We start from the raw sequence: 16914 nt of genomic DNA on the forward strand, positions 1-16914 counted from the left end.
TCATTCACTCTTGGTTACTATCTAGCTGCATCAGGAGATATGCAAACATATCAGATCCGAACTACACCTTCAGCTACTTCTCTGCCACAAACTGTGGTGATGACATCTCCTGTGACTCTTACCTCTCAGACAGCTAAGACAGATGACCCCCAATTGAAAAGGGAAATAAGGTTAATGAAAAACAGGTAGGTAGTAAAATCATACTACCAGAATGGGTAATGTTTTTACAAATCTCACAACATAACCAGATGTTAACTTGAACTGTATACAGTCATGGGCTGCATGACAATGTTTAAGTAAACAATGGACCACATAAATGAATGACGGTGGTCCCATAAAATTATAATGGAGCTAAAAAGTCCTGTGGTAATGTCATAGTCCAACACATTACTCACGTTTGTGGCAATGCTGGTATAAACAAACTTTTTGTGCTGCCAGTCATATAAAAGTGTAGCATATGCAATTATGTATAGAACATAATACTTGATACTATAATAAGTGAATATGTTACTGGTTTATGAATTTACTATACTTTTAATCATTATTTTAAAGTATATACCTTCTACTTTTTTTTTTTTAAAGTTAACTGTAGGCCAGGCATGGTGGCTCACGCCTGTAATCCCAGCACTTTGGGAGGCTGAGGCGGGCGGATCACGAGGTCAGGAGATTGAGACCATCCTGGCTAACATGGTGAAACTCCATCTCTACTGAAAATACAAAAAAATTAGCCGGGCGTGGTGGCGGGCGCCTGTAGTCCCAGCTACTCGGGAGGCTGAGGCAGGAGGATGACATGAACCTGGGAGCCGAAGCTTGCAGTAAGCTGAGATTGCACCACTGCACTCCAGCCTGGGCAACAGAGTGAAACTCTGTCTCAAAAAAAAAAAAAAAAAAGTTAACTGTAAAACAGCCTCAAGGCAGCCCCTACAGGAGGTATTCCAGAAGAAGGCATTGTTATCATAGGAGATAACAGCTCCCTGTGTGTTATTTCCCCTAAAGACCTTCCAGTGGGATAAGGTATAGAGGTGGAAGACAGTGATATTGATGATCCTGACCCTAGGCTAGTTAGCCTAGGCTAATGTTGGTGTTTGTGTCTTAATTTTTAACAAAAAAGTTCAAAAAGTAGAAAAGTTATATTTGGTTTTTGTGATTTTTTTTTTTTTTTAAGACAAGGTCTCACTGTGTCACCCACACTGGAGTGCAGTGGCACAATCTTGGCTTACTGCAACCTCTGCCTCCTGGGCTCAAGTGATCCTCCCAGCTTGGCCTCCCAAGTAGCTGAGACTACAGATGCATACCACCACACCCAGCTAATTTTTTTTTTTTTTTTGTAGAGGTGGGGTTTTGCCATGTTGCTTAGGCTGGTCTCAGACCTGGGCTCAAGTGATCCATCCACCTGCCTCAGCCTCCCAAAGTGCTGGGATTACAGGCATGAACCACTGCACCCAGCCCCCAAAAATTTAAAATTAGCTAGTACAACCACTATGAAAACCAGTATGGAGAGTTCTCAAAAAACTAAAAATAGAAATCTACCCAAAGGAAAAGAAATCAGTATATCAAAGGGATACCTGTACTCATAAGTTTACTTGCAGCACTATTCACGCACAATAGCTAATAGAATCAACCTGTGTCCATCAGTGGATAAATGGATAAGAAAGAATTAAATCATGTCGTTTGCAGCAACATGGATGGAATTATCTTAAGTGAATTATCTTAAGTGAAATAAGCCAGGCATAAAAAGAAAAATATCACATTCTCACTTATATGTGGGAGCTAAAATATTTGAACTCATGGAAGTAGAGAGTGGAAAAATAGGGCCGGGCATGGTGGTTTATGCCTGTAATCCCAGCACTTTGAGAGGCCGAGGCGGGAGGATCACTTGAGCCTAGGAGTTCAGTGCAAGCCTGGGCAGCATACCCATTGCTACAAAAAATAAAAAATTAGCCAGGCATGGTGGCGTGTGCCTAAAGTCCCAGCTACTTGGGAGGCTGAGGTGGAAGGATTGCTTGAGCCCCCCAGGGGGTTGAGGCAGTGTGATCACACCACTGCACTTCAGCCTGGGCAACAGAGCAAGACCCTATTTCAAGAAAAAAGAGAGAATGGAAAAATAGGTAACAGAGACTGGGAAGGGTGAGGGGCAAGGAAGAGGATGAAGAGAGTTAAAGGGTACAAACCCATACACAGTAAGATAAAAGGAATAAATTCAGTGTTTCGTAGCAGAGTAGGATGACCATCCTTAACAAAAACCTATTAATACTCAGGTGATGGACACCCCGAATCCCCTGACTTGATCACTACACATTATATACATGTAACACATTTTCTCATGTGCTCCATAAATATGCACAGAAACATTTTTAATAGAAAAAAACATACAGGCCAGGCGTGGTGGCTCACACGTGTAATCCCAACATTTTCGGAGGCCAAGGCGGGAGGATCACTTGAGCCCAGGAGTTTGAGACCAGCCTGGGCAACATAGGGAGACCCCATCTCTAAAGAAAATTTAAAACATTAGCTAGATGTGGTAGAGGCAGGAGAATCACTTGAACCCGGAGGCAGAAGTTGCAGTGAGCCATGATCATGCCATTGTTCTTCAGCCTGGGTGACAGAGCAAGACTCTGTCTCAAAAATAAAACAAACAAAAAAAAACCACACAAGTAGTTAATAATCATATAAAAGACTACTCAGCCTTATTAGTAATCAAAGAAATACACATTAATGTTACACACTTATATACCCTTTATGCCCACCCAATTGGCAAAAATTTTAAAGTCTAACCAAGAGTTGGCAAGGATTTGGAACAATGGTCAGGAATTCATAGATACTACTATAGGAGTGTAAATTGATGCAGCCATTTTGGAAATTAGGCCTTATCTTGTACAGTTGACGTGGGTATACTCTGTGACGCAGCTGTTTTAGTCTGTGTGACTGAGAGAAACTTGCAGGAAGTATGTATAAGAATTTTCATAGCAGCAAAAAATCAGGAAACAACCTCAAGATTCATTGATAACGGAATAGGTACATATTGAGCCTAAACATAAAAATGGGGGGAAAAAAGAATAGGTACATAAATTGTGACTGTATTTATACAATGGAATGTTTATTTGTAATGACTGAACGAATAATCATTTCAACATGAATAAATCTTAGAAAAATTGATTGAAAAAATGCAAGTTGCAACAGAATACACAAAGTATGATATTTTATAATTTTAGAAAATAAACTAAATGATAGGCAGTTTTAGGGTCATATACGTATATACTACAACTATAAAAATAAGAAATGAGATGTCACATGGCAAAAATTATAAAGTGGTAATACTGTCATTGGGCATATAAGGAAAAGGGTACCTCATACATTACTGAGGAGAAGTACGGAGTTTTATGGTATCTACTTGCTCCAACATTTCTACTTGTATGTGACAAAAGATACCATAAAGAAACTTAAAAATAAGTCTGTTAACTAGGAAAAATATTTGCAACTTTTATATAAAGAGAAAGAATTACAAGATGTATAGATTATATAAAGATTTATTTCTGTAAATAAGAGACCTAACAGAAGGAAACTGGTCTGTGAAAGATGGCCTTGTAAACATGAAATTATTCCAAACTTTGTGCATAATGAGGGAAATGTTAAAGCAGTGAGGTTCACTTTTTGTCAGCCGCTAGACTGACAACCATTTTAAAATGTTCATAACAGGCACTCTGATGTACTGCCCCTGGGAATGTAAATGGTACAAATACTCTGGAGGACAATCTGGCAAATCTTTTTTTTTCCCTTGTTTCTTTCTGGATTGACTCTGGGATTTTTTTCCTTCCTTTTTTCCCCCCTTATTTGTCTGTACTTCAATGAATATAAATTGGCACTATCTCTTGACTTTAAGTGAATATAGCTTGTGATCCTTCAAGAAATACATGTGTAGAAATACATGTAAAGAATGGAGGCTGAGTGGGTGGTTCACGCCCATAATCCCAACACCATGACCAGGAGTGAGACCAGCCTAGCCAACATACTGAGACCTCATCTCTACAAAAATAAAATTAGCTGTTGTGGTGGTGTGCACCTGTAGTCCCAGCTACTTGGGAGGCTGAAGTGGGGATATCTTGAGTCCAGGAGGTCAAGGTTGCAATGAGCTGTGATGGTGCCACTGCACTCAGCCTGGGTGACAGAGTGAGACCCTGTCTCAAAACAAAAGAAGAAAAAAGAAGAATGTTTACTGGAAACCACTTTAAAAAAAAAACAAAAAACAGAGCTTAAAGGTAAAAATAAAGTCTTTTTGTGAGGGGATGGATTTTGTACAGTCCTTTTAAAAGTAAAGATGTGTACTGAAAAGCAAGTTGCAAATAGTATCTACATACATAGCATAAAAATCTTAAAATAGTACTGTTTCTTTCTTTCTTTCTTTTTTTAAGACAGAGTCTTGCTCTGTTGCCCAGGCTGGAGTGCAGTAGCACGATCTTGGCTCACTGCAACCTCGACCTCCCAGCTTCAAGTGATCCTCCTGCGTCAGCCTCCCATGTAGCTGGGATTACAAGCATGTGCCACCACGGCTAATTTTTGTATTTTTAGTAGAGATGGGGTTTTGCCATGTTGGCCAGGCTGGTCTCAAACTCCTGACCTCAGGTGATCTGCCCGCCTTGGCCTCTAAAGTGCTGGGATTACAGGCATGAGCCACCATGTCTGGCCAATACTTCCTATTTCTATATGTATATAAACTTACATATGACTTCACAGAAATGTTTTAAGAGGACATGCACAGAACTTGAGTATTTGCCCAAGCATTGTTTGTAATTTGAACTTAAATAAAAGAAGTCATGTGTCAGAAGTTTACCAGAGGACCCATGATTTCACTCTTTGGTATTTATTCAAGAGAAATGAAACCTTTCTACAAAAAGACTGGCACAAAAACATGCCTATGCAGCTAACCCTAGAAACAGCGCAAGAGACAGGATAAACAAATGGTGGTTATATTCATACAGTGGACTATGTCCAGCAATGTGAAGGAACAAACCCCCATGCAGCAACATGGATGAACCTCAGATGGGCTGAGTGAAGGGACACCAGACACCAGAGTACGTAGTGTACGACACTCTTACATGAGGTTCTAGAACAGGAAAAAAACTAATCTCTGGTGATAAAAATCAAAACGATAGTTGCTTGGAAGGGGGCTGACCAGGAAGGGGCATGAGGGAACTTTCTGGGACAGTGGGAATGTTCTGTTGTCTTGACAGAGGTGTGGGTTATACAGGTATACACAATTGCCAAAACTGACTGAATTCTACACTCAAGATATATGTATTCGCTGTGTGTAGATGATACTTTAAAGAGAAAAAAAGGTGACCACGGAAAATTACTGAAGAACATTTACCATTTAAAGAATGTGAAGTTTTTTCTAACATTGTTTTTTTAATGCTCATATTTAGAGAAGCTGCTCGAGAATGTCGCAGAAAGAAGAAAGAATATGTGAAATGCCTGGAAAACCGAGTTGCAGTCCTGGAAAATCAAAATAAAACTCTAATAGAAGAGTTAAAAACTTTGAAGGATCTTTATTCCAATAAAAGTGTTTGATTCCTAAGAAAATATTTTTGTGGACTTGTATAAAAATTAAATGGATTTCTTAGTGGAGTTTTATAAATTAAAAGGTCAAAACTGAAGCTTTTTATTTAGGCTTTTCCAACTCAAGGATAAATATCTTACGGACGATATCTAGTGACAGAGGAGAAAGTGGAAAATGACCTCAAGGAAGCTACGGGCACAACTGGAAGCTTTGTAGAAATTAAACATATTCAAGGAGCAAGAAATGAACTTTCAGCAGTCTAAATGTTCTAAATAACCAATAGTCGCCAATCTAAAATGGCAGAGAAGATGAAATTTGATAAACTGAATTTTTTAAAAAATCAATTTACCCTACAGGTTTGCATTTCTCTTTGCTGAAATTTACCTTTTTTTAGTTACATATGTGTGTGTGTGTGTGTGTAATTTCTGCCAATAAATTCTAAATTACAAAGGTAAGAGAAAACATAGTACATTACTAAATATATAAAGTATGTGTTTTGATTATGTATACTTGTTCTAGTGTCAAGTCTTTTTAAGTGGGTTTTTAAAAGTTTGTTTATTGGACTTGAATGGATTTTGAGACTGGGTTAATTATTTTTGAGGTCTTATCCTAAAAGGCATCTAAGGTACATGAGTGGAGTATGGTGATTTTATAACATTTTTTATCAGAATGGAAAAAGAACTGTTTAAAAGTTTGATACTTTTAAATAGTTGATTTTTTTGCTTACTCTGGTAATGATTTTCTACAAATACATAATAAATTTTTTTTTGATTCTATATTCTGTATGCAGTTGGATATCCATGACTTATTCTGCTGTGCTTTAATAGAACGGAATGTTTACAGGCCCTTAAAATATTATTTTTTAAAAACCTTCTAAAGATGCATACCAAAGTTTTTCCAAGAAGATTTTATAATCAATTTAATAATGTAAGGTTTATCAGATTCTATAATAGTATAGTTATTAAGGCAATTTTATGTTAGAGACTATTTTGTAATGTAGTGAATGGTACCTTTATAAGAAAAGTGACTGCCAATATATTTTTATAGCTGATCTTTATAAATTCTAATGTTGAGTTTTTAATGATTATTTTAAATGTTTATATAGTTTAGTAAAATTTGTATCTCAAAGTATCACTTTTATATTATGGGATGTTTTCAGATTGGCTAATATTTGCATTGTAAATTTTGTATGCAGTTTATCTAAAATTCAGAAATACTGTCAGTACACCAGTGTTTAACATCTGTATTCCAATTTGTATACAGTTTAAAATTGTACTGCAAAACTATTGTGTGCTCTTATACAGTATGTATCATATTGTTATCTGTGAAATTAAAGGACATTTGATAGTCTACCGAATGTAAAATATAATGCTTGGTATATGAATGATAAGCTTGCTGGTGGCCATGCTGTTAATTATCCTAATGCTATGTAGAAATCTTCACTTAAGTGATACATTTGTGTTTGACCCTCCTGATGAAATTTCTCATTAAAAGGGTCTTTTAAAATGGGACTCTGTTGACTTGGCAGCACTTTATGAAAAGAAAAAAAAGTTTGATCGCCAGGGGGATTACTTACATCACTTACTACCTTGTGTAAAGCCAGAATCTCAAACTGGTGGCCCATTAGGCCTAAGAATATGAGGAGGTATGAGGTCACTGGGTTATGTCAAAAGACTTTCAACAGATAATATATTATTATTGGGTAGACACCATGCTTGTTTACAACAGAGGTAGCCTAGCTCTTAGTGCTTTTAACAGCTGGACATCTGCAAATATTTATAAACTCTGCTGCCTTCAGACTTCTTCTGGTGTAGGGCCTTGCTCACTAGACCCAGTTACTTACTCTAGCTGTATGAAACAGGTCAGGGCAAACCATTAATGGTTCCATAAATGCATAACAAATTATTTTCCTGGATGTTTTTCTAATTGGAATCCAAAATGGGGCTTATCAAATTTTTAAGTGATTATAGTCCAAACATGAAATTAGACTTCCAAAATGCAAAAGACTAATCAAATTATTTCCTTAGTTCAACTTGCTGTTTTACTTATCAACTTATTTATATATTATATTGATAGAAATAGATTATTGTCCACAAACACATATAGGGCATGTAAGATATTCCTTTAATATTATTAAACAGAGCAGGAAGAATGGGCATTTGTTAGCATTTTGGAATTCTTACTGTATTTATTCATTCAGCAATTATTATATTGCAAATACTAGGTTAAACCTGCATTCTTCTCCAGTTAAAATACGGGGTCACAGTAGGGATATAAAAATGTGTATTAGGCCAGGCGGGTGGCTCACACCTGTAGTCCCAGCACTTTGGGAGGCTGAGACATTGGGATTGTGTGGCACCAGGAGTTTGCAACCAGCCTGGGCAACGTAGTGAAACCCTGCCTCTACAAAATGTGCAAAAATTAGCTGGGCAAGGTGGCAGGAACCTGTAGTCTCAGCTACTTGGGAGGCTGAGGTAGGAGGATAGCTTAAGCCCAGGAGGTCGAGGCTACTGTGAGCTGTGATTGCACAACTGCACACCAGCCTAGATGACAGAGCAAGACCATGTCTCAAAAAATGTGTATTATGGCTTGGAATTATATAATGAGTTGTCATGATGGCAGTTCAAATTCCCACAAAAGATGCTATAAAGTTGATAAAAAGTGAATTTGACTAAGGGCTTGACAGCTACTTTAAAGGAAAAATCACAGGTTATAGTAAAACAAAAATAATTTCATAGCTTTACAAAGTACATCAAAACCTAATCATAATAATCATTACATCATTTACTCTGTTGTACAAAGTAGAGTTTTTTTGTTGTTTGTTGTTTTTTTGAGACAGAGTCTCGCTCTATCACCCAGGCTGGAGTGCAGTGTCCCACTCTTGGCTCACTGCAACCTCTGCCTCCTGGGTTCAAGCAGTTCTGCCTCAGCCTCCCAAGTAGCTGGGATTACAGGCATGCATCACCACGCCAAGCTAATTTTTGTATTTTTAATAGAGACGGGGCTTCATCATGTTGGCCAGGCTGATCTCAAACTCGTGACCTCAAGTGATCCGCCCACCTCGGCCTCCCAAAGTGCTGTGATTACAGGTGTGAGCCACCTCACCTGGCCTGTTTTTAATAAGTACTGTTTATTTTACTATAAAAGTGAAGGAACACATACCTCAAGGTAGTAGAATTCAGAAGGCTGTTCTAGGAGAGTTTGGCAGGAATTTTTGAGGGACAGTCATTTGGAGGAGGTTTAGGCCATTTAACACCCCCTTCTCCCACTTTTTTTTTTTTTCTGGAGACACAGTCTTGCTCTGCTCTGCTGCCCAGACTGGAGTGCAGTGGCGCGATCTTGGCTAACTGCAACCTCCATCTCCCAGGCTCAAGTGATTCTCCTGCCTCAGCCTCCCAAGTAGCTGGGGTTTACAGGCCTGTGCCACCACACCCGGCTAATTTTTGTAGCTTTTAGTAGAGGTGAGGTTTCTCCATGTTGGCCAGGCTAGTCTCGAACTCCTGGCCTCAAGTGATCCACCCACCTCGGCCTCCCAAAGTGCTGGGATTATAGGCATGAGCCACTGCGCCTGCCATCCCCTCCTCCCACTTTTGAGAGAGAGATTCTGATAACCGTCTACCTTTATTGGTGTAAATTTTTTTGTAGCAGACGTAGGTAGGCATTAGAGACTGTATCTCTCTGCCATTGCGTGGTTGAGATCCTTTTCCTCTCTATATATAGAGGAAATATATATATATATATATATATATATTTTTTTTTTTTTTTTGAGGTGGAGTCTCACTCTGTCGCCCAGGCTAAAGTGCAGTGGCACAGTCTTGGCTCACTGTAATCTCTGCCTCCCGAGTTCAAGCGATTCTCCTGCCTCAGCCTCTCGAGTATCTGGGATTACAGATGTGCACAACCATGCCTGTCTAATTTTTGTGTTTTTATTAGAGACAGGGTTCTGCCATGTTGGCCAGGCTAGTCTCGACCTCCTGACCTCAGGCGATCTTTGGCTGGGATTACAGGCGTAAGCCACTGTGCCTGGCCTTCCCTCAATATTGATAGGGTTACGTGCAGCAGTTTGCTGCCTTCAGTAAGTGTATATAACAATTTTTAACTGGTAAATTATGTATCAATCTAAAATTGTTTTAAGTCCAAGGTTCCCTATGTACATAATATACAGTCATGTAATTTCCTTAATATCTAAAATTTATTGAGTGCTTAGGCACCAGGAAATGTGTTCAGGTAATGCTAAGGTAATGTCATTCATTCATTCAGCAGATACTTATTGAAGGCCTTTTCTATTCCAAGCATTACTAGGAAAAAAGTGATGAACGAAGCTGTGTTACAGCTCGTGTTGAACTTAGGTCTTAATGTCATCCTTGAGACTGGTATTTGCCTAAGGTTATATAAGCATTATTAAGGGATCTAAGATTTAAACCCAATTTCTAACTGCCCACTCTGAAATATTAATAGTAGTCCCTCCCCAATACCCCTAACACAACCCTTATTAAACTCTAGGAGGAGACTGTCTAATTTTGTGCTCTCCTATCTCCCCACAGTCTAGGAAACTATCCCCACAGTCTAATGTAGTTCACTGGAGGGCTTCATAATGCAGATGTTCCTTTACTGTTTTTTTGTTTGTGGTTTTTTGTTGTTGTTGTTGTTTTTGTTTATTTGAGACGGAGTTTTGCTCTTGTTGCCCAGGCCGGAGTTCAATGGCGTGATCTCAGCTCACTGCAACCTCCGCCTCCCAGGTTCAAATGATTCTCCTGCCTCAGCCTCTGGAGTAGCTGGGATTACAGGCATGTGCCACCATGCCTGGCTAATTTTTGTATTTTTAGTAGAGATGGGGTTTCACCTTGGTCAGGCTGTTCTCAAACTCGTGACCTCAGGTGATCCACCCGCCTTGGTCTCCCAAAATGCTGGGATTACAGGTGTGCACACCTGACCTCCTCTGCTGTTAATGATGGAGTTATATCCTGATAAACCCATGGTAAGTTGAAAGTATTGTAAATTAAAAATTCATTTAATACACCTAACCTAGCAAACATCATAGCTTAGCCTGGCCTACCTTAAACGTGCTCAGAATGCTTAGATTACCCTATAGGTAAATCATCTGGCAACACAGTACACCGCAGAGTAACAGTTGTTAACCCTCGTGATCAAATGGCTGACTGGGAGCTGCGGCTCTCTGCCACTGCCCAGCATTGCCAGAGTATTATACTGAATATCACCAGCCCAGGAAAAGACCAAAATTTGAAGCATGGTTTCTAATGAATGAGTATCATTTTCACACCATCATAAAGTCAAAAAATTGTAAGTCAAACCATTGTTAAGTTGGGAACTTTGTTAAATCAATGAAGGTATGAGTTCAAACTCACTAAGGTATAGACAGGTTTGAAACTTTGCCCAAGGTTACACAGTAAATAAGAAAACTAGGGTTCATACCTAGGTCTGATAAACTCCAAAGTTGTTTTAACTATCAGAATATACCTTCTTTCTTACGTGTGGTGTGGAAGAGTCTGAAAAACTTTATTCCATTGCGTCATAACCTATTATGAAAGACTTCAAAGGTTTTATTTAAATGTGTCCACTAGATGGCAACCCTTCATTTTAAAATTACAGAAGTTTTACACACTGATTTACACAGCTCTAACTCCAAAATAACTTTTTTTCTTTCCTGTTTATTTTATTTTATTTTTTGAGACATGGTCTCGCCATGTTGCCCAGGTTGGCCTTGAACTGATGAGCTCAAGCAGTCCACCTACCTTGGCCTCCCAAAGTGCTGAGATTAGAGGCATGAGCCACCACGCCCAGCCCAGTCCCTGTTTTAATATTTACACAGATCCATAAATAATGCATGCTGGATTGCAGTATTTTTTTTAGAAGTTTATAAATGGTATCTTAATACTGTATCATTCCATAAATGAAAGTTCAAGTAGACCAGAGGAAATTTAGTGAGGAATATAGGTATGGTGATTTAATAATTAATTTTGGAACAAAATGATCAAAGTTTTGCCCAACTGACAGCTCTTAGAATTTAATGCCGCATCTGGGGAAAAGGCTTGCCAATTTTTTTTTTAATTCAGAAAAGCTGCAAATAACGTAGGCTAAGTTTACAAAACGTTTAAACAAAAACTGCCTTAGAGTTCTTAGCAATAAATTTTTTAAAAGGAAAAGGCCACATCTTGCCAGTTGTAGTCAAAGATAATCAAAATAAATGGAATTTCTATGAATTAACTATGTACTAAGTATTGTGGTAGGTGAAGGATGCCAAATACATATGAACCGTGGTTTTTCACAAGCTCAAACTCTACTTCAGAGATGACAAAAGATAACAAAAGGGCCCTCTACTTTTCACTCTATCATTGTGCACAAACACCTAGAATTCTATACCCAGTAAAAACACTCATCAATCCAAAAGAAGACAAGAAAGGAGAGAAAAAGAAAGAAACAGGTGGGACAAACAGCCCAAAATAAGATGGTAGAAATCAATCCATATGTATCAATAATCATAATAAATGTAAACAAACTGGGCATTTTAGTTAAATGACAGATTGTCAGGTTGAATTAGGAAATAAAATCTAACTATATGTTGCTTATAAGAGGTAAATCTAAAATATAAGGAAACAGCAGGGCTGAAGACTTGGTACTTTAAGTAAAAACATGGAAAAAGTTATACCAAATATTAGCCAAAAGCAAGCTGGCGTAACTGTATTGAACAAGATAGACTTTAAAGCAAAAATAATTACTTGGGACAAAATCAGCCACTAAAAAAAAATAAAAGATTCAGGTCCGGCGTGGTGGCTCATGCCTGTAATCATAGCACTTTGGGAGGCCGAGGTGGGAGGATCACCTGAGGTCAGGAGTTCAAGACCAGCCTGACCAATATAATGAAACGCCATCTCTACTAAAACAATAAATAAATAAAAATAAAAAATACAAAAATTAGGCAGGCATGGTGGCATATGCCTGTAATCCCAGCTACTCAGGAGGCTGAGACAGGAGAATTGCTTGAACCCAGGAGGCAGAGGTTGCAGTGAGCCGAGATCGTGCCATTGCATTCCAGCCTGGACAACAAGAGTGAAACTGTCTCAAAAAAAAAATTTTTTTAATAAAAATAAAAGATTCAATTAACCTAGAAGATAAAACACATCTAAACTTCAGTGCACCTAATACAGGAGCCGGATGTTAAGCAAAATAAAGAAATATGAGAAATTTTTTAAAAACTACAATCTTAGATTTTTAACATAGCTCTCTTATAATTGATATAAAAGGCAGGAAAATATCAGTAAAGATAGGGAGTTGAACGATGAGTAAACTTGACCTAATAGATATACTGAATTTCATCAATTGTAAGCCACCACTGATTGTAAGGCACACTATTATTTTAAATACCACTGAGAAAGAAAAACCACTGCCAAGTAAACTATGCCATTGTCATTGTGGTAAGATGCATGCTGATTCCAGAGATGTTTAAATGTGATCTGTATGCACCTATAATCAATGAAATTCAAGGCAGAATACACTACACAACTTCAGATAGTTCTTTTCAAACACGAGTGTTTATGAAAACATACCACATATTGGACAATAAAGTAAGTCTCAACAAATAATTTTCAAAGGATTGGTTTCACAGAGACCATATCCCACTGATTTATATGTGTTTATCCTTTCAACAAAATCATACTGTCTTGATTACTGGAGCTTCATAAAAAGTCTTGAAGTCCAGTCACGTAAGTTCTTTAAATTTTGTTGTTTTTAAAAAAATTATCTTGGCTATTCTAGTTCGTCTTTTTATATAAATTTTAGAATCAGCTTGTCTATATTCATACAAAAAAAAAAGCCTGCTGGGATTTTGATTAGAATTGCTTTAAACCTATGTACAATTTTGGAAGAACTGGTTTCTTAACAATATTGTTTCCCATGAACACAATCTCTCTCTCTTCATTTATTTAGTTTATTTGGTGAGGTCATGTGTTCCTGGATGGTGATGATGCTTGTAGATGTTCTTTGCTATCTGGGCATTGAAGAGTTAGGTATTTACTGTAGTCTTCACAGTCTGGGCTTGTTTGTGCCCCTCCTTCTTGGTAAGACTTTCTAGATATTTGAAGGGACTTGGACCCCAAGCACAATAACGCTGTGGTTTTTGTAGGCTCATAGAGGTACCGCCTTGGTAGTCTTCAATAAGATCCGGAAGAATTCTCTGGATTACCAGGCAGACTCGTGTTCTCCTCCCTTAGTTTCTCCCAAACACACAGTCTCTATCTCTGTGCTGAGGCATCTGGAACTGGGGGTGTGGTGATGCAAGCACCTCTGTGACCACCACCATTGGAACTGCACTGGGTCAGACCTGATGCCAGCACAGCACTGGGCTTTGCCCAAGGCCCTTCCCTTCAAGGTGGCAAGTTCCCCTAAGCCCAGGCGTGTCCAGAGATGCTGTCTGGGAGCCAGGGATTGGAGTCAAAAACTTTAGCAATTTACCTGATGTCCTATTCTACTGTAGCTAAGCTGGTACTCAAACCACAATACAAAGTTCTTCCCACTCTTCCCTCCATTTTCCACAGGCAACAGAGCCTCTCCCTGTGGCCGCCACCACCACTGGCCCACAGGTGATTCTGCCAGGCCACTGCCAACGTTTGCTTAAAGCCCAAGGGCTCTTCTGTCAGCTTGTGGTCAATGCTGCCAGGTGTGAGACTCACCCTTCAGGGCAGTGGGTCCCCCTCTGTCCCAGGACAGGTCCAGAAATGCTATCCAAGAGCCTAGCCCTGGATTCGGGGAGCCCCAAGAGCTTGCTTGTTGCTCTAGCCTACTGTGGCTGAGCTGGTACCTTGGGTGCAAGAAAAAGTCCCCTTTGCTTTCTCCTCTGCTTTTCTCAAACACAAGGAGTCTTTCATCATAGCCACCACAGCTGGGAATGTGCTGGGTCTCCCTTGAAGCCAGCATGTTTCTTTAGTCAGCAGGTGAAAAATCCTGCCAAGACTGGATCCTTCTCTTCAAGGCAGCAGGTTCCCTTTTGGCTCAGGGTATGTCTAGAAATGTCTGGGAGCTCAGGCCTAAATGGAGGCCTCATGACTCTGCCCAGTGCCCTATCCTTCTGTGACTGAGCTGGTATCCAAGATGCAAGACAAAGTCCTCTTTACTCTCCGCTCTCCTCTCCTTAAGCAAACGAAGGACTCACTTTCGTTGCTATGAGCTGTACTGCCTGGGGCTAGGGAAGGGATGGTGCTAGCCCTCCCTTAGCTGTGCCAGCTGATGTCACCTGAGGTCATGTGCCACCCTAGTTCACTGGCTCTAAGCCCAGCCTAGCACTAGGGGTTGCCTAGGAATTGCAGTCCTTGTGTCCTAGACTGCCTTTCAAGTATACCTGGGACTCCAGAGCACTACAGCCCGTGGTGGTGAAGCTTGCTGTGAAACTCAAGTTCCAACTACTGGGATGGGCAATTTTTCCTAGCCCCGGCTAGGGCTGGTCCAAATGCCCCCTCTATGCATGGGCACTGGTTCCACTCTCACAGGGCAGCACTGAGTTCAGTGTAAAGTCATTGTCACTCCCCAAAGCACACAGATGCTCTCTGTGTGCTGCAAGGCCACTGCCAGGGGACTCTGGAGAGGTGTTAGACTCAGGACTGTCTCTCCTTCCCTCCTCAATGCCTCTTTTGGCAATGCGAAGTTAAAACCAGGTACCGTGACTGCTCACCCAATTTTTATTTCTTGTGACAGTGCTTTTCTGTGTGCAGTTAGTTGTTAAATTTGGTGCTCCAGTGGATGGGAGATGAACAGTTTAGGCTTCTATTCTGCCATCTTGCTCTGTGCCTCTCTCCATTTATTTAGATCTTTGAGACAGGGTCTCACTCTGTCACTCAAGCTGGAGTGCAGTGGTGCCATCACAGCTCACTGCAGCCTCAACCTCCCCAGCCTCAAGCGTTCCTCCTATCTCAGCCTCCCAAGTAGCTGAGACTACAGGCACGTGCCACCACACCCGGCTAATGTTTTTGTATTTTGTAGAGATAGGGTTTCAGCATGTTCCTCAGGCTGGTCTCGAACTTCTGGGCTCAAGTGGTCTGCCTGCCTTGGCCTCCTGAAATTCTGGGGTTATAGGTATGAGCTACCCGCCTGGCCTTATTTTCTAATATTGAACCACCAGTCTTGTATTCTCAGAATAACCACTACTTGGTCATGATATATTATCCTTTTATATAATGCTGGACTTAATCTGCAATATTTTATTGAAGATTTTTGCATCTTTCTTCATAAAGGATATTTTTCTACAGTCTTCTGTCCTTGTAATGTCTTTGATTTTTGGTATTAATGTAATGCTGGCTTCATTTAATGAGTTGCTATTAAATAATTATAATTCATATTAAAGTATAATAGTGTGATTTTTAAAAGATCTTATGTTTTCAAAATAAGTATTAAAATACTTAAAATTATGTTATTCTTAGAATTTTCTTATCAAATTTACTTTTATTAATAAAAGTTATATTACTTACATATGTATACAAACGGTTAGTGAAAAAAAAACATTATTATCCCTTTCCCAGTGTACAGGAGCACACAAAACAGACCGCGGTGATATTCTGCAACAATGACCCATGCTGGTGTAGAATTCTCACTTTTTAGTAGAACCTTTAAAAACTCAAGTGAGCCGTACGACACCTTGATTGCTTTAACTCCAGTGAACCGTGGAGTTATAAAGAAGCTAGGGTTCTTTGTGATTCTTCAATGCCAAAAATAAAGTTGGAAACTTGGATTCCTGTTTGACTCTACTGTATTAAGTGATCAGAATAAAATTATGGTAAGGCTAATCTTCAACCACTTCATGTTTTTCACTCCTGTTTTCTATACTGAACATCTGTTGTTTCTATTTGCTCTAAACCCCTGTCCTTTGGGGATCAGGCCCACTACTCATCCCATGTGATTCTGACAGGAGTTATCAATGACAGTGCATATGGCCCAGGCCTGGCCAAGATTACAGGCCCCCATCCCTTTTTCCACAGGGACTGGTCCAATGCAAGGGCAGAAGATCCCAGGAAGACCAGAGTCCTTTTATAGGATTTGATTTGTGGACCCTGGAAAAGGACGTTCTCTCTCTCCCTTTTGAATCATGGATCATAAGGATGTGGACTTGTATCTGACATTGACCCATTATGTGGAGAGGGCCAGCCTGAAAATGAAACCAGGAGACAAAAACAGTCAGGAGGTGATGGTAAAGAGCCTGGGCAACAGCATCTGAGGCTTGGGATCAGCTACACCTATGGATGCTACAAAGTGTTGATGTTGTTACTTCAGTGAATCAGAGCACAAATGAAGTATTTCTTCACTAAGGAATCAAACACAATATATTTTAGAACTAGACAGGACAGATTGAACTAAAC

General features: G+C 39.6%; 1 protein-coding gene across 6 annotated transcripts in view; it reads left to right on the forward strand.

Annotated features, from left to right (window-relative positions):
- ATF1 (activating transcription factor 1) overlaps positions 1 to 7065 on the forward strand; it is a 61496-nt gene extending 54431 nt beyond the window's left edge. For all 6 annotated transcript variants that reach the window (XM_054442815.2, XM_063646943.1, XM_054442816.2 and 3 more), the window contains 2 exons: positions 26 to 185; positions 5421 to 7065. In XM_054442815.2, coding sequence (XP_054298790.1) covers positions 26 to 185; positions 5421 to 5565 — 305 coding nt within the window. In that variant the 3' untranslated portion in view covers positions 5566 to 7065. The remainder of the gene's footprint in view (positions 1 to 25; positions 186 to 5420) is intronic.
- The last annotated feature ends 9849 nt before the right edge of the window (positions 7066 to 16914 follow it).

Source organism: Pongo pygmaeus, chromosome 10, assembly GCF_028885625.2.
Source record: "Pongo pygmaeus isolate AG05252 chromosome 10, NHGRI_mPonPyg2-v2.0_pri, whole genome shotgun sequence".
NCBI lineage: Eukaryota > Metazoa > Chordata > Mammalia > Primates > Hominidae > Pongo > Pongo pygmaeus.